The following is a 17,832-nucleotide window of genomic DNA, read 5'->3' on the forward strand; positions in this document are numbered from 1 at the left end:
AGAGTTTAACGGAAGGAGAGCTGTCAAAATCGGCTCCCCCTTTGAACCCTGAACTGTTTGAAGTGATGGACAGCAGGGGGATAAAAAGGGACAGGTTCGCTAAGGCAAGACACACAACACCCCGAGGTAATGAGACCCTGGAAGCGGTGCGTCTCCCACAAGTCGGTGGGAAGTTTTGGACGGCTGCTCGCGGGATCAAGCCATAGATGCACAGGGTGGAAAGGCACGATCGGCGGGAACCTGGTGTGTGTCCACCCTTGCCTGGGTGCCAGGTTCACCGCAGAGAAATGATCGTATCTGGAAACGGAGGGGTCACGGTCAGTGACCTCAGATGACATCACAAAGGGCTCGCACGAAAGCTGACTGCGAAGAATATCGAAGGTCTGTGTGGAAACCGTTTGAATATTCATTCGTTTTGCTCTCTCTCTCTCCTTCCCCCCACTGTCCATCTCCCACGGCAGCGATTACTGCGAACTGAACTGAACTAAATTGAACTGAACTTTGCGTCACTTTGAAACTGGTCATTTACCCCTAGACAACGATAGAGCTTGATTGATCCTGTTATCTTAATTCTGTGTACATGTGTGTTTATCATTGCTGAACTGTTGCATTCATTATCCTTTTGATTAGAGTACTGTGTTGCTTGTTTCTTTAATAAAACTTTCTTAGTTCTAGTAATCCAGACGCCAACTGAGCGATCCATTTCTGCTGGTTTGGCAACCCAGTTACGGGGTACGTAACACTTGTTAGGGCTATGGCTTGTTCACAGTCATCATTAGGAAAGACCAGGTGATGCAAATTTCTAAGCTTTATAAATACCCTGACTCCTCAAACCTTGTCCCAACAGTCAGTAGCCATGGGCACCTCTAAGCAGCTCCCTAACACTCTGAAAATTAAAATAGATGATACCCACAAAGCAGGAGAAGGCTATAAGAAGATAGCAAAGCGTTTTCAGGTAGCCGTTTCCTCAGTTCGTAATGTAATTAAGAAATGGCAGTTAATAGGAATGGTGGCGGTCAAGTTGAGGTCTGGAAGACCAAGAAAACTTGCTAGAAAAGCAAATATCAAAACCCCCGCTTGACTGCAAAAGAACTTCAGGAAGATTTAGCAGACTCTGGAGTGGTAGTGCACTGTTCTACTGTGCAGCAATACCTGCACAAATATGACCTTCGTGGAAAAGTCATCAGAAGAAAACTTTTCCTGCATCCTCACCACAAAATTCAGTGTCAGAAGTTTGCAAAGGAACATCTAAACAAGTCTGATGCATTTTGGAAACAAGTCCTGTGGACTGATGAAGTTAAAATAGAACTTTTTGGCCATAATGAACAAAGGTATGTTTAGAGAAAAAAGGGTGCAGAATTTCATGAAAAGAACACCTGTTAAGCACAGGGGTGGATCAATCATGCTTTGGGCTTGTGTTGCAGCCAATGGCATGGGGAACATTTCACTGGTAGAGGGAAGAATGAATTCAGTTAAATACCAGCAACTTCTGGAAGCAAACATCACACTGTCTGTAAAAAAGCTGAAGATGAAAAGAGGATGGCTTCTACAACAGGATAATGATCCTAAACACACCTCAAAATCCACAATGGACTACCTCAAGAGGCGCAAGCTGAAGGTTTTGCCATGGCCCTCACAATTCCCCGACCTAAACATCATCAAGAATCTGTGGATAGACCTCAAAGGAGCAGTGCATGCAAGACAGCCCAAGAATCTCACAGAACTAGAAGACTTTTGCAACGAAGAATGGGCGAAAATCTCCCAAACAAGAATTGAAAGACTCTTAGCTGGCTGCAGAAAGTGTTACAAGCTGTGATAGTTGCCAAAGGAGGTGTTACTAAGTACTGACCATGCAGGGTGCCCAAACGTTTGCTTCGGGCCCTTTTCCTTTTTTATTTTGTAACAGTAAAAGATGGAAATAATAAGTAATCTTAAAATATTAAAGAAATGTGTCATCTTTAACTTTTTGCCATTTGGAAATCAGGTCATCTTTTACTCGCTTAGCTATTCACAGAAATTTTGACCAGGGGTGCCCAAACTTTTGCATGCCACTGTATCTTAAACTTTTTTGGCTGAGCCTATTGGGAGAAACCTTTTTGAGTGCCTTACTAAAATCCATGCAGACAATATCCAATGCTCTACTTTCATAGACCAATTTCGTCACCTCCGCAAAATTCATTCAGGTTAGCAAGGCATGGCCTGACCTACCTGAATTTAGTCTTCTAAGTCTCTCCAGCTGGCATGTTGGTTCGCCGTATAGAATAACTGAAGTGACTATCAGGCACAATCATATTAAAGGGCTGGGTAGGGAAAATGGTTGTTTGTTCATTTCCATGGATGCTGCCTGATTACCTGACTTCTGAGTTCCTCCCAGCATATGTGTGTATTTCAAGCAGCTGAAGAATTTCTTGTGTGGCCTATTCCAAATTTATTTACTCTGATAAAGAGTTTACAACATTTGCTCCACAAGTATGTATCTGTGATCAGATAGCAGTATTTATTTTCACAAGAGTTGCTGCAGATGCTGGAAATCCAGCTGGAAACATTGGGACTGGGGGTGTAAGCGGTAGTACAAACTGGCAGTTGATTGATGAAAGCAGGTGAGAGGGAGGGTAGGTGGATGGAAGAGGAGGGGAATGAAGTTAGAATCTTGGAGGTGATAGGTGGAAGAGGTAAAGAGCTGAAGGAGGAATCTGATAGGAGAGGATAGTGGGTTATGGGAGAAAAGGAAAGGGGTGGTAAAAGATGTAGGTGATGGGCAGATAACGAGAAAATGAGTATATTGGGAGCTACAATTGGAAGGTACTTGCCCCTCTTTATCTATTCCTCATTCTAGCTCTCCTCTTACCCTCCTTCCTCTTCTCACCTGCCCACCACCTCTGTCTGGTGCCTAATCCTTCCCTTTCTCCCATGGTCCACTCTCCTGTCCTATCAGATTACTTCAACCTATCACCTGCGAGCTTCTTACTTCTTCCCCCACCCCTTCCCCCTCACCTGTTTTCACCTATCACGCCAGTTTGTAATGCTTCCCTTACCCCTGCCCCACCTCTTATTCTGGCTTCTTCCTCTTCCTTTCCAGTCTAGACGAAGGGCCTCAACCTAAAACTTTGACTGTTTATTCCCTTTCATAGATGCTGCCTGATGTGCCATAACTTGCTGAGTGCCTCCAACATTTTGGTTGCAATAGTCATACTTGTTTACACATAATACCTGCTTCAAAAAAATCTGTGTACATGTATATGTGTTTATGTATTGTGTGTGTGTGTGTATATATATATATATATATATATATATATATATATATATATATATATAAAAAATATATAGTAACTGATGATGGATAAACAATTGCTTTGGTGATATCTTTGGTTATTCGTACTAACAAATGGTGTATCGGCAATCATGTGTTGCACATTTTATTGTTTTCTAGATCTCCCTCCAAAAGTTGTTCCTCTTCCATAGAAAGAGCTATATCTGGCATTTCTTGTCACTAGGGTAATTGGAGGTCCATATAGAGTAAAGACTCTGCAACTCCAGGAGCCAAAATGGCCGGAGGTATGGTCATACATTTGTTTGAAATGTAATTTACGTCCTGACAGAGATTAATGTTAATTAAGCGTCACGGACCCCGTGACGGGGTAAAGAACCAGCAGAGATGGAAAACACTTTGGGGTCTCGTATTGCTATAAGCTACTAATATTTATTAGTAAGTATGCAATACAGTAATATAAATGTAAATAAATCAAACAGGTTAGCAATGATTATATATAAAAGTAAATAATTCAGTAAGTGTGGAAATGTATGTATGAAAACCAAGTTTCTTTAAGTCTAGGGGTAAAAAGATATAGTCTTACGATGTTGAGTAAAATTCAGTTCAGTTCGTGGTATTTAGTTGAGCAGTGATGGAGAGAGAGAGAGAGTGAGTTGAGTCTTCAGGTGAGCTGGATGCCGTCGATCTTCTCGTCGTCCTCCGAAATCCTTTACAAGTCACCGACTGTGACTTTAACCAGGGGGACTGGTCTTCTGTGGTGGAGCTATCACCCAGGCGAGGGTGGATACATAGACAACTCCCCACCAGTCAACCCCTTCTTCACCAATGGAATAACAATTTGGATCGATCCGCCTGATCGATTCTTCAAAACCCACTTTCTCTGCGGGCACAACAATGCTCATTCAGTGTCCAGATCATGTGTCTGAGGTCTGTATCATCTGACCTCTCATTTATTTCTCTGTGCTGAGCATCACCTGTCACTCAAAGAGTCCCTCCTTCCTTTGTCTGTAAAGGAGTGCACAAGCAGGCAACCTGTCCTTGGAAGTAACATCAACAATCTGCCTTTGGTTACCATAGCAACCTTCGAGCTGCTCGATGCTGTCTCCAACTCCAAACTCAGTAAAAATCCAAAGTTACTTCCAATGCCTTAAAGTGACAGTCCAACCATTAATCTTCGTCTCTCTCCCTCTTCAATAGCAACATATGAGTGGTAAATAACTCTGTCTCTCTCTCCTTTCCAAACAAACCATCAATGATAAATGTCTCTCTCCAAACAGGGCCCCTCACATAAGATAATAACACAAGCAGTGGTAGTAAAACAATCAGATAGCATAGAGCAGGGGTGGCCAACCTTTTACATTCCATGCATCAATTTCTTCACTCACGAGTTCAGATGCACCATACAACTCTTGTACCCCCATTCAATTCTTGTAAAAATGTTAATATAGACATATTTAGCATTTTTACATGATATATTGAATTAATATAAAAACAAGATAAACATTACTTACCTTAATGAAACTTTTGAGTCTGTTTTGATTTCGCCAAGCTTTTAATGTTTGGAGTTAAATTAGTTACTGAGAGCAGCAGAGAATGCTTCAAATTTGAATCAGTCAATCATGATGTAGTTTTGTTTTTAATCAATCTCATGGCTGAAAATGCTTGTTCACATCTGTACATCGTTCTGAAACGACAGATATAGCTCTGGGCAAATTTTCTTAGTTCTGGAAACTGTTCACAGGGTAATGATTGCCAGAAATTAATCATGTCAGAAGCATTTGGGACTGAGGGAAGCTCATCAAATTTCATGTTCAATAATGAATTTGTTTTCAAGTCAATAAGTTCCATTTGTACGTTACTAGGCATCTCCATGATTTTTTTGTTAACTAATTGAAAATGGGTTTATAAATGCAAGAATGCAGTCTTCTTTAGCAAAATCACGAAAATGACTTTTAAATGACTCTTGCAATAACCTGATTTTTTCAATATATTTTGTAAAATTGCCATTATCTTCAGCACATTCACTACGCTCTTTTAAGTGCAGAAACTGGCTCAAATCCTCATTTTCTAACTGAGAAGTGAACAGTTTTAACTTCATCTTGAATTCATTGATATCATTTACTAAACTAGAAACAATTTGTTCTTGCCCTGGAGTTTCAAATTTAGATCATTGAGATGGCTGGTAACATCAACTAAAAATGCTAAATCAAATAGCCAATTATTATCACATAAAAGGGCTCTTTCCTCAGGCAGCTCATTTTTCTCTTCCAGAAAATTATGAACAGTATTTTTCAGTTTCCAAAATCTTACAGAACCTGTCCTTTAGAAAGCCAGCACCCCTCGCAATGAAGGACGAGGTCGCCATATTCCAAATCTAACCATTCACAGTATTCTCTGAATTCTCATCTGTTTAATCCTCTTGCTCTAATTTTATTCATGCATTTCACAACCAGTAACATAACATGCTGCAAATTTAAAGTTTTTCCACACAGTAACATTTGATGTATAATCCAGAGATACTTTTGTAGAGGATGACCTAAAAAGTTTTCAAGCAAAGTTGTAGTCCCATCGGCTTTACCTATCATTGATGGCGTTCCGTCAGTACAAACACCGATGAGTTTACTAGAATCTAGTTGTAGATTTACTAGGCATGATTTTACTTTGTCAAATATCTGACTCTCTGACGGTGGTGTCTGAAAAGAGGATGCTGTCCAAGTTGCATGCCATCTTGGACAATGTCTCCCATCCACTACATAATGTCCTGGTTGGGCACAGGAGTATATTCAGCCAGAGACTCATTTCACCGAGATGCAACACAGAGCGTCATAGGAAGTCATTCCTGCCTGTGGCCATCAAACTTTACAACTCCTCCCTTGGAGGGTCAGACACCCTGAGCCAATGGGCTGGTCTTGGACCTATTTCCTGGCATAATTTACATATTACTATTTAATTATTTATGGTTTTATTACTATTTAATTATTTATGGAGCAACTGTAACGAAAACCAATTTCCCCCGGAATCAATAAAATATAACTATGACTATGTCTGATCCTTTTGTTTTTCCATGAAGCGACTCAAGACTATAAGTTCTTCAACGACACTAAAATGATCAATTCCACTTATAAAAGTGCTTAACTCGGCTACATCACATATGTCAGCAGATTTGTCCAAAGCTAAAGAAGAGAAAGTACAAGCATGGACAAGGTCTTTCAGTTGCTCAGATACATCATGACAGAGTTCTTCGATACGTCTTGTAATTGGTTGCTTTGACAGAGCAATTTCATCTACTTTCCTTTTGATATTTTTATCACCAAGACATCTTGCAAATATTTGGAGACAAGGCTTAACAATTTCTTCTCCATCAGAGAAAGGCTTCCGTTTTTTGGCCAACGCTAAAGCAATTTCGTAGGACGCTTCTGTCATTGCCAAACTTTCACAACTTGTTTTAACAAATATATTTTGTCTCCTTTTGATTTCTTCCTTTTTCTTAATCACAAATTCTTTCCATAACTCAGACCCAAGCACTAGCTTCAGTTTTCCTTCTATTTCAGTCTGATGTTGTGTTTTATAGTGTCTATTAAGATTATGTCGTCTATTATGTGAGAAAGTGTTTTCACAAACAATGCACAACGATTTTCCTGACGGACCCGCTATAAATAAGAACCCATTTTCCCACTGTTCATTGAATTCACACTTACTATCACTTTCTGCTTTTCTTTTGCTCATTTTCTTTTCCACCGTGATAGGTAACTGAATGTAAAAACAAGGCTTAATTTTCGAAAAAGTTCAAAACTGCAAATGTTCACAAAGGACAAACAAAGCACAACTCTGTAGCGCACGAGTGTCAGTTGTAAACTGAGTGGCGAAAACCTGCGATGCACCGCTAGTGCAGACGCCTGCGCCTCAGGATCAAACAAGTATCAAACGTGTATTGAACAGTTATGGAACAACTACAGAACAATCTACAGTCCTTCTTTCCTAGTTTGACTCATTGAACACTTTTTTAAAATTGAAAACAGATTAATGTCAAAGAAGATAACATTCGCCAAAAGATGTGCACAAAATAATAAAATCACTAAAAATAATTGCTAAGGTTTAGATTTATTCTCAATAAAACCCATTTCTAGCTCTAAGCTACTTAAATTCCTGTTATAGATTTTTTTTTCTACAAGTTGGTTTTTGGTTAATACTTTTTGCATGAGTAGGCTTACATTTTTGTTATTATCACTGGGGTGCAATGCTTCACTTCTAATCATCCGATGTGTCACTTTTGCCGCATGCGCCATAGGTTGGCCATCCCTGGCATAGAGTGTTAGACAATATAAAGAGGTATCATTGGTAGGAGCCCTAACCTTTGGTTCCCTAGTAATAGAAACTTGGAGTGTCACTGTTCAACCAAGCAAATGTCTGGACTGCAATTCAGGAGGCCAGCTTTAGTGTTGGGTGCAATTATACAAAGAACTATTCAGTACCACCATATTGTGAGATTGCACTGTCATATAAACCTGCAGGGAAAATGTCCTCTTGGGTCCGAGAGACATAAATAGACTGGAAGAGGTGAGCCAACATCGTGTAAGAGCAGGTAATGAGTAATACTAACAGAAGAAATTATCCAGAAGGATACTTTTATGTCTGCCGTTCAAGATTGACAGTCATTACTTTGTGGCAGTAACTGTCCGAGTGAACAGCTGCAGGTACCTGCAGTTACAAAGCTGCAATGATACTGTTCATAACGTTTCAATTTGCTCAGAGAAAATAAGTGAAATATTCGCTGGGACGATTCCTGAGGAAACGTAAAATAAGTGTGTTTGATACTCATTTGTTAGAAGTAAGAGGTGATCTAATTGAAACGTGCATTTCTGTGGGGTAGCCAGTATATCAGGAATATTTGTAAAGCATTGGATATTTCCAAGTGTACATGAAAAGGGGTATCCTTAACAGACACTCCAGATGAAGGACATGAACACTGAGGTACTGTGGAGGGTAAGGGAAGGCAAAAGTGAATTAATATATATTTTACATGAAGCTTTTTTTGCGCGAAGGAAGGGTTGGAATACCCATCAGGATAGACATTAAATGAATATTCTGTTCTAACACCAGTTTTCTTCACAGATCTGATGTTCATAATTACTGAAATCCTGACAACATGGGATGATAACCAACTTATTGAGTTGACAAGCATTTGTGAGGATAGACTAAAGGAGGCAATTGAAGAGGCAGTGCACAAAGTCAGTTTCGTGTTGGCCTATGAGAAATATTTCAGTGAACGTGAACACGAGGTGAGTTTGATAGAGGGTGCTTGTTTAGATTACTGCATTTCTGATTGGATATTTAAAACGAAAGATTATGAAAAGAAATCAAGAAAATGAGGGAGAAGCAAAAGAACAGCATACACTAAAATGTAGAAATCGTTATGCAAGAATGTGAAAATCTCTAGAGGATTTGCCAATTTCTGCTCAATGGCCCAGAAAACTTATCTTTCAATATTAATGTATCAATGTCCTCATCAAATGTGGGCACTAAATTTTCATCTGTGATCTCTTTAAGTACAAGAACAAACAGGGATATCAGGTTTCAGCAGTTTTCTGGAATTCAGATATGGTTGCCAAAATATGTGATATGTTCCCTTCCACTGGAAAGAATGCTGCAGATGCTAGGAATCCCCCTTCCTCTCCAATCCTGATGAAGGGCCTTGGCCCGAGACGTTCACTCATTACTCTTTTCCGTAGACGCTGGCTGGCCTGCTGAGTTCCTCCAGCATTTTGTGTGTTACTCAAACAATATATTTGCAACCTCCCACCAGTGATTAGGTAGACACTGTTGTCTGCAAACATTGTACGCTGCTGGTTCACGGAGGGAAACCACTCAGTTACATTGACTCTAATTTGAGTTTGTTATATTTACATTTCACCCATTTTCTTTTATTCTATTGTTTATCACTTTTGCTGTCTTTATCTTATGGAGTATAATGAGTTATTGACAAATTTGAGTAAATGTAAGTTTAATATAAAGGTCCAATCGTACTTTGTCTTCATCGCCACTATGTTCTGTTGGGCAAATCTCCAGAATTACTTCCCATCACAGACCAAACCCAAGTCTTTATGTGATTTTCTGGGTAAAAAAATATCAAGGCACATCAATCACTCCCTTTAATGCTTTCTGAAATTTGTACCAGAATATCAAGCTCAGCCTTCAGTTCCACTTTACCTTGTGCAGGTGACATCTTGCTGGGGAATAAACTAATAAAATGCAAATTGAGTGCAGTTCTGCTAGCCTCATTGCAGGAAAAATATAGGGGCTTTGTAGAAGGTGCAGAAGAGGATTGTGTGAATGCTGCCCGGGTTGGAATATAAGAACGACAAGAGGCTGGACAGACTTGGGTTGATTTTCTCTGGAGCATCAGAGCTTAAGGGGTGATGTGATAGTAATTTATAAAATGATTAAAGGCATATATGGGGCAGACAGCTTCTTTTTCTAAGGACAGAAATGTCAAAAACTAGAGGACGCACATTTAAGGTGAGAGGCGGAACAGTTAAAGGAGACATACGGGGCAACCTTTTAGCCCGAAAGTGATGGGTGTCTACAAGAGTCTGCTAGTGTGAAAGTAAGTACAATAGTGTGTTCAAGAGGTTTTTAAATACATGTGAGAATATGCAGGGAATGGAAGGATATGGACAATATAAGAGTATAAGACAACTAGTTTAGTTCAACATTATGATCGTCACAGACATGGTAGGCCGAAAAGCTATTCCTGACTTGTACTGTTCAATAAACTTCAAGATTTTCACTGTCTGTAATTCACAAGCATAATGTTTCTAATTTCCACTTCGGGTAACTTGATTTTTTTTGGTCACAATTTACTGACTTGAGAAAGTTGACAAATATTCAGACCCTGCTGGTTATGGATCAGACTGCTTTTCAGTTCTGGCAGCATCTGGGAGATCCCACTGCTAAGCAGTTCCTTGTTTTCTCATTCTCTTTACAGGATGTCGTTAAGATTGCAGAGAGAGAAAATCGGGCAAATGCTTGCAAACTCTTCCTCCGTCTGGTGAGGGGAAAAGATTCCCAAGTCCAAAGATTGATATGGAAATCCTTTGTGAAAATGCACCACATTGTACCAAAACTGGGTGAATTGCTGAAGGAGATACAGGGGCTTGGTACAGTAGAACTGCATGTTAAATTCATTATTTAATCCAAATTTCATATCTTTCATCAGAAAGGAACATGCATCTGATTTTGTGTCATGATTTCAACAGGTTCTGATCCTGTTGAATGCTGGAAGGCCATGCGAGGCTTATTGGACCTACCTTCTCACCTGCGAGGTAAGCTACGATGGGAAAATGTGCATTCCATATTAGAGAACCTTGACACCTGTATGGTGTAGCAGAGAGGGTAAACAAAGGATGGGATGTTGAGATTATCAGGGAAGTTAGGTAACAGAGAATGAAGAAGATTGGATGCCGAGCATGAATGTCCTGCTTTAATATTGCATATTCTTTAAAAGTAAAGTTAAGAAATGCAAACATTCAGCCATGAGACCATTCTTCTGTTTAATAACAAAGCCTGACTTTCTACATCAACTGCACTTATCAATACTTTCCCATATTCCTTGATTCCATGGATCCCCTAATGCCCATTGGTTATATTCTTGAATGTATTGAAATTGCCCATGTATACTAAAGAGATGGAGGTTTCCAAGGTCACATTGCCTTGTCTTACCAAAATCTTGTATGATTTGTGCATTGTTTTAACTCTCCAGCAAGTCTCTCATTCCAAAAGCACAAAAAACCATTGGTTCATTGCACATGCCATTCCTGGAATCAATCTGATATGAAGAACTACGCTCTGTGGTCGCTTTATTGGGTACAGAAGTGGAGTCTGCTGTGGTCTTCTGCTATCATCCAACCATTTCAAGGTTCAACGTGTTGTGCATTCAGGGATGTTCTTCTGCACACCAGTTATAACGTTTGCTTATTTGAGTTACTGTTCTCTTCCTGTTAGCTAAACCAGTCTGGCCATTCTCCTGCCCTCTATCATTAGCAAGGCATTTTCACTCACAATAACAGTTGCTCACTGGATTTTCTTTTTATGTTTTCGCGCCATTCTTTGTAAGCTCTTGAGACTCTTGTGCATGAACACTCCAGGAGTTCGGCAGTTACTGAGATACTCAAATCATAAGACCATAAGACAAAGGAGCAGCAGTTGGCTATTCGGCCCATCGAGTCTGCTCTTCCATTTTATCATGAGCTGACCCATTTTCCCATTTAGTCCCACTCCCCTGCCTTCTCACCATAACCTTTGATGCCCTGGCTACTCAGATACCTATCAGTCTCTGCCTTAAATACACCCAATGACTTGGCCTCCACTGCTGCCCGTGGCAACAAATTCCATAGTTTTACCACCCTCTGGCTAAAAAAATTTCTTCAAATCTCTATTCTGAATGGGCACTCTTCAATCCTTAAGTCATGCCCTCTTGTACTAGACTCCCACATCATGGGAAACAACTTTGCCACATCCACTCTGTCCATGCCTTTCAACATTCAAAATGTTTCTATGAGGTCCCCCCTCAGTCTTCTAAACTCCAAGGAATGCAGTCCAAGAGCGGACAAACGTTCCTCATATGTTAACCCTCTCATTCCCAGAATCATTCTAGTGAATCTTCTCTGTACCCTCTCCAATGTCAGCACATCCTTTCTTAAATAAGGAGACCAAAACTGCCCACAGTACTCCAAGTGAGGTCTTACCAGCACCTTATAGAGCCTCAACATCACATCCCTGCTCCTATACTCTATTCCTCTAGAAATGAATGCCAACATTGCATTCGCCTTCTTCACCACCGACTCAACTGGAAGTTAACCTTAAGGATATCCTGCACGAGGACTCCCAAGTCCCGTTGCATCTCAGAACTTTGAATTCTCTCCCCATTTAAATAATAGTATGCCCATTTATTTCTTCTGCCAAAGTGCATAACCATACACTTTCCAACATTGTATTTCATTTGCCATTTCTTTGCCCATTCTTCCAATCTATCCAAGTCTCTCTGCAGACTCTCTGTTTTCTCAACACTACCGGCCCCTCCACCTATCTTTGTATCATCAGCAAACTTAGCCTCAAAGCCATCTATTCCATAATCGAAATCATTGATGTACAATGTAAAAAGAAGCAGCCCCAACACGGACCCCTGTGGAACACCACTGGTAACCGGCAGCCAACCAGAATAGGATCCCTTTATTCCCACTCTCTGTTTCTTGCCAATCAGCCAACGCTCTATCTACGGATATTAACTTTCCCGTAATTCCATGGGCTCTTATCTTGTTAAGCAGCCTCATGTGTGGCACCTCATCAAAGGCCTTCTGAAAATCCAAATATACAACATCCACTGCATCTCCCTTGTCTAGCCTACTTGTAATTTCCTCAAAAAATTGTAATAGGTTTGTCAGGCAGGATTTTCCTTTAAGGAGTCCATGCTGAGTTCTGCCTATCTTGTCATATGCCTCCAGGTACTCTGTAACCTCATCCTTGACAATCGATTCCAACAACTTCCTAACCACCAATGTCAAGCTAACAGGTCTATAATTATCTTTTTGCTTCCTTGCCCCCTTCTTAAATAGTGGAGTGACATTTGCAATCTTCCAGTCCTCCGGAACCATGCCAGAATCTGTCAACTTTTGAAAGATCATTGCTAATGCCTCCGCAATCTCCACAGCTAATTCCTTCAGAACACAAGGGTGCATTCCATCTGGTCCGGGAGATTTATCTACCCTTAGACTACTCAGCTTCCTGAGTACTTTCTCTGTCGTAATTGTGACTGTGCACACTTCTCTTCCCTGACACCCTTGAGTGTCCAGTATACTGCTGTCTTCCTCAGTGAAGACTGAAGCAAAATACTCGTTCAGTTCCTCCGCTATCTCCTTATCTCACATTACAATTTCTCCAGCATCATTTTCTATCAGTCCTATATCTACTCTCACCTGTCTTTTACTCTTTATATACTTGAAAAAGCTTTTAGTATCTTCTTTGATATTATTTGCTAGCTTCCTTTCATAATTTATCTTTTCCCTCTTAATGACCTTCTTAGTTTCCTTTTGTAAGCTTTTAAAAACTTCCTAATCCTCTGTCTTTCACTAATTTTTGCTTCCTTGTATGCCCTCTCCTTTGCTAGATGAGGGTGTCAAAGGTTATGGGAAGAAGACAGGAGAATGGGGTTGAGAGGAATAATAAACCAGTCATGATGGCTCAGATTTGATGAGCTGGAAGACCAGAATTAGGCCATATATTTTATGGACTCTTGGGAAGTTTGTGTTTGGTGTAACTGGTAAATCCGGTTATATCCAAAGATTTATTCTGGGTTAAATTGCCAAAATGAGCAAGGCTGGCAGATAGACTGGAAGACAATCTAACAGTTGATTCCCAGTTAGCAAAGATATTGATGGAAGAGTAGATGAACTGGTGTGGTAGAGGGTGAAGTATATAGATTGCTCATAGGTTGGTAATCTGATTGACCACTGGATGGGGACTTTGTCTGTATTCTGTGTTGATTATCTGAAGATGCTGAAGTTGACACAGGAAGATGTGAGGATCTAGAGGATGGATTTAGTGTCACAGAAGAGCTATACAGAGAAAATATTTAAAAAAACAAGGTTCTCCCTTTTGGAGGAGTGAGTAACTAGGTGACAAAAAGCCTGGCTATCTAGGCGTGAACATTGAATTAGGTAGATTCGTTTGCAGTATTTAATGATCAGGATGAGCATCTGAAGGGGAAGAATGTGTAGGGCTATTGGAGAGGGTGGGACTTGAAGTTTTTTGTTTCACGTTTTTGACTCAATGGGCCAGATGCTCCCTCTCCATGTGTACCATTCTGTGATTGTACAACACCCAGTTCATCCCAGCTGCAGAAACAATGAAACTTTTGGCAACTTGCAGTCAATCCACTATCAGGTCATGTCGCACCTTGTCTGCTCCCCACACTGTAAGGTAATTCAGATGGAAGACCAGCAATTTTGTAGCAGGCTCCTCTATCAAGGTTTATATCATGCAGATCTCTTCTAGGTCTTGAACATTTTCAGTAAGATTCACACAGTCACTGCATTTAACTCTCTGTGCACATCATTTAAGCAAGGATCTAATTGCAATGAACCACTTTTCCACTTCTATACTGCCCCAATTCCTACATCTACTGTAGGTCTGATTATTGCTCCAAATTAATGGCATATTGGGCATTTGAAAGACGGAGTCTTGATAATACCAATTCTCTATCACAAGGGTCATTCATTCAATTAAAAACAGCTGTCAGAGGGCACATTACCTGAAACATAAAAGCAATTAAATGCCACAGTAAATTTCAACACATTACTCAATTTAGGAAAGTTTTCATGAAAATATCAGCTTACCAGATATAATTTATTTTCAACTTTGATCACAGTTCACACTCATGAAGTTAGTGAGTAGTTGAGCAATGCTGGGTGTTTATATCAGTTAAACTAACTTTGAGCTCTGCTAATCTGTCTTTTCCATGGAAGACGTTCAACAGCTGCACAAGGAGACTCTACGGAAACAAACAGAAAAACTGAGAGTCAGCACCATCCTGATGAGGGAGAAGGCTCAGGTTTTCCAGCTGACCGATCGTTATGCTGAGCTCACAGTGATCTCTACTGTTCGAGATCGGCAACTTGTGGAACATGAACTGCTGGCAAGAGGTCGGGACCACGAGGAATGGAGGGAGAAACATCTCCAGGGAGTGCTGGAAAAAATCCGGACCGATCAGTTGTTTCAGAGCAGCTTTTCCCAGAGTAAATTCAGATCTCGGAGGTCGGCGGCAGTGGCTGGAGTAGCAGGGATTGGCAAAACAACAATGGTGCAAAAAATTGTATATGACTGGGCCACGGGGAAAATATACCAACACTTTCAATTTGTCTTCTGTTTCAAGTTCCGAGATTTAAACAACACAGGCTGCAAAACAAACCTGAAGAATTTGATTCTGGATCAGTACCCTTACTTTGGGAGTACACTAGAAGAGGTCTGGAAGAACCCAGAAGGATTGCTGTTTATATTCGATGGTTTGGATGAATTCAAGTACAGAATTGATTTTGCTGACAGTCAACCTCAACGCAAGTGCCTTGATTCTGAATGCTGGTGTGATGTGTCTGACATTGTGCGCAGTTTAATCCAGCACAAGTTGCTCCCAGGGTGTTCAGTACTAGTGACCACCCGCCCCACTGCGTTACATTTATTGGAAAAGGCAGAAATCAGTGTCAGGGCTGAAATCCTGGGGTTTGTTGGTGAGGAAAGGAAAAAATATTTCAGCATGTTTTTTGAAGATCAGGCAGTGGCATCAACTCTTATTAAGCATTTGGAGGAGAACGACATCCTGTACACCATGAGCTACAACCCTTCTTACTGCTGGATCCTTGGTTTGACACTGGGCCCCTTTTTCAAACAAGAAGACAGGAACCCACAGCAAGTTCCCAAGACAATCACCCAACTATATTCCTATCATATTTACAACATCCTGAAAAATCACAGCCTTGAGATTGAAAGACCCTGTGACATGTTACTGAAGGTTGGCAAGATGGCCTTCGCAGGAGTGACTGAGAAGAAGATCGTGTTTACAGAAGAGGATTTGATCAAGTACGATCTGAAGTCATCCCAGTTGCTGTCCGGGTTCCTGGTGGAACTTTTGGAGAGAGACAATTGTGCCAGGAGCGTGGTGTACACTTTCCCACACCTCACCATCCAAGAGTTTGTAGCTGCACTCGCACAATTCCTGATTCCAGATTGCAAGGATATCCTGAAATTTCTCTCTGAAGCCCACAGTGCAACTGATGGGCGATTTGAAGTGTTTCTCCGTTTTGTTGCTGGTCTGTCCTCTTCATTGTTAACTCAGGGCCTGAAGGAGTTTCTGGATCCAGTTCCTCATAAAAGAATTTGCCGAGTGATTGACTGGGTGGAAGAGGAGATTAAACGTCAGATTAGGAATGGAAACAAAAAGAGCCTCCTGAACGCATTGCATTACCTATTTGAGTCTCAGAATACTGGACTGGCTCGGGATGCACTAGAATCTGTGCAAACACTTTCATTCTGTGGCTTGCGACTGACCCCAATTGATTGCGCGGTCCTGTCCCGTGTCATTGGATTCTGTAACGCAATAAAGCATCTCAATCTGCGGGGCTGCTACATTCAGCATGAAGGACTCCAGCGGCTGGCACCTGGTCTGCACAAATGTCAGGAGTTACGGTAAGTTTATTTTTGTCTCTAAAATATAAAATTGTTTTATATTGTAAAATGATAGAAAAGCCAATTCTAAACAATTGTGATAAATAAATTTTCACCCAGTGTTTCTTCAACCCCTAGAGAGCCTAGAATGATTCTATGTGAAGGAGTATTGGAGTGTTTTTATCAAATATGTAAGTGGAAACCATTAACTAGACTGCTGAGCATCTCAGCCTTTTCCCGAGGAGAAAGGTCAAAGGATGGTGTCCAGCTTGTCAATGTGAATTGGAGAGGAAGCGGAAACATTGAACATTGAATCATTGAATAGAAGAGGGCAGCGTATGGACTGGGCAGCCTTATTGGTTGAGCTAAGCTATTCCTAAATTGGGGGGGGGGCAGTGTCTACACACTCTCTTATACATGTAATAGCACAGCCCTTCACACACTCCAATCCATTTACCACCAGTCAGGGTAAGATGGTTTAGGATTCGGTGCAACTGTTGTAATCTGGGCTGGTAAGAATTGAGAGTTAAGAAGTCTCCAAGCAACTGCTGGGTGTGGTGTTTACCTCTGGAGATGAAACCCTTGTATAACCTGCTGGAAAATCTCAGCAGGTCAAACAGCATCTGTACCTACTGTACCTTTTTTACCCACCTGGCTTGACCTATTTCCTTCTAGCTACCCTGCTTCCCCTCATCCTCACATTTTATCCTGGTGCTTTCCCCCTGAAGAAGGGTCTCAGTGCAAAACATCGACCGTTTATTCATTTCCATAGATGCTGCCTGACCTGCTGAGTTTCTCCAGCATTGTGTGTGTGTAGCATCTGTAGGACTAAAGAATTGTTTGGGTCAGCACCCTGCATTACGTCATTGGCAGCTCCTCTCCTCCTACAGATGCTGCTAAAGCTGCTGAGCTCCTCCTTCAGACTGTTTGTAGCTCCAGATTCCAGCATTTGAAGCACTCATGCTCTCTTCCAAAAATCCATTAACAGTTTACTAGTTAGACCTGAAATGCAGAGGATATTTAATGGGACCAAGCAGAGATGCCTTTACCCAATATTAGAGAGACATTAACAGAATATTCCCACAATTGCACTGATAAAAGTTCCCTTCTCATAAAACCATAGAGAGGATTTTTCAGCAGGAGTAGCAGAGTCTCACAATTTATTTCATGGAAATATAATGCATATTAATATTTTTCAGTGTAAAGAGTATCGTCTAACTGTACAATCGTGTGACTAGAAAATTGCTGTATTCTTAAAAAAACATCTAGCATATTAAAAAGCAGCAGAATTTATATTTTCCTTCAAAGGTAAAGGTTGGTCATTCTTCAGGATGAGAGTGAATAAAAGT

General features: G+C 40.7%; 2 protein-coding genes across 5 annotated transcripts in view; one reads left to right on the forward strand and one right to left on the reverse strand.

The window, feature by feature from the left end:
• LOC140202741 (NACHT, LRR and PYD domains-containing protein 3-like) overlaps nt 1–17,832 on the forward strand; it is a 72,247-nt gene that overhangs the window by 43,282 nt on the left and 11,133 nt on the right. The window contains exons 3-7 of one of the 2 annotated variants that reach the window (XM_072268006.1): nt 3,431–3,555; nt 8,384–8,550; nt 10,257–10,428; nt 10,528–10,593; nt 14,791–16,504. In XM_072268006.1, the coding sequence (XP_072124107.1) occupies nt 3,546–3,555; nt 8,384–8,550; nt 10,257–10,428; nt 10,528–10,593; nt 14,791–16,504 (2,129 nt within the window). In that variant the 5' untranslated portion in view covers nt 3,431–3,545. The remainder of the gene's footprint in view (nt 1–3,430; nt 3,556–8,383; nt 8,551–10,256; nt 10,429–10,527; nt 10,594–14,790; nt 16,505–17,832) is intronic. The other variant, XM_072268005.1, reaches the window with a different exon arrangement.
• The window catches only part of svopl (SVOP-like), a 155,692-nt gene that overhangs the window by 3,866 nt on the left and 133,994 nt on the right, over nt 1–17,832 (reverse strand). The window contains exons 17-19 of one of the 3 annotated variants that reach the window (XR_011887181.1): nt 14,662–14,816; nt 4,783–4,955; nt 4,139–4,151 (exon numbers count right to left, since the gene is read on the reverse strand). The gene's annotated coding sequence lies outside the window, so the exon portion shown is untranslated. Of the gene's footprint in view, nt 1–4,138; nt 4,152–4,782; nt 4,956–14,661; nt 14,817–17,832 lie in introns of those variants that run through there. The other 2 variants (XR_011887180.1, XR_011887179.1) reach the window with 2 other exon arrangements.

The sequence above is a fragment of the Mobula birostris genome, chromosome 9 (assembly GCF_030028105.1).
Source record: "Mobula birostris isolate sMobBir1 chromosome 9, sMobBir1.hap1, whole genome shotgun sequence".
NCBI lineage: Eukaryota > Metazoa > Chordata > Chondrichthyes > Myliobatiformes > Myliobatidae > Mobula > Mobula birostris.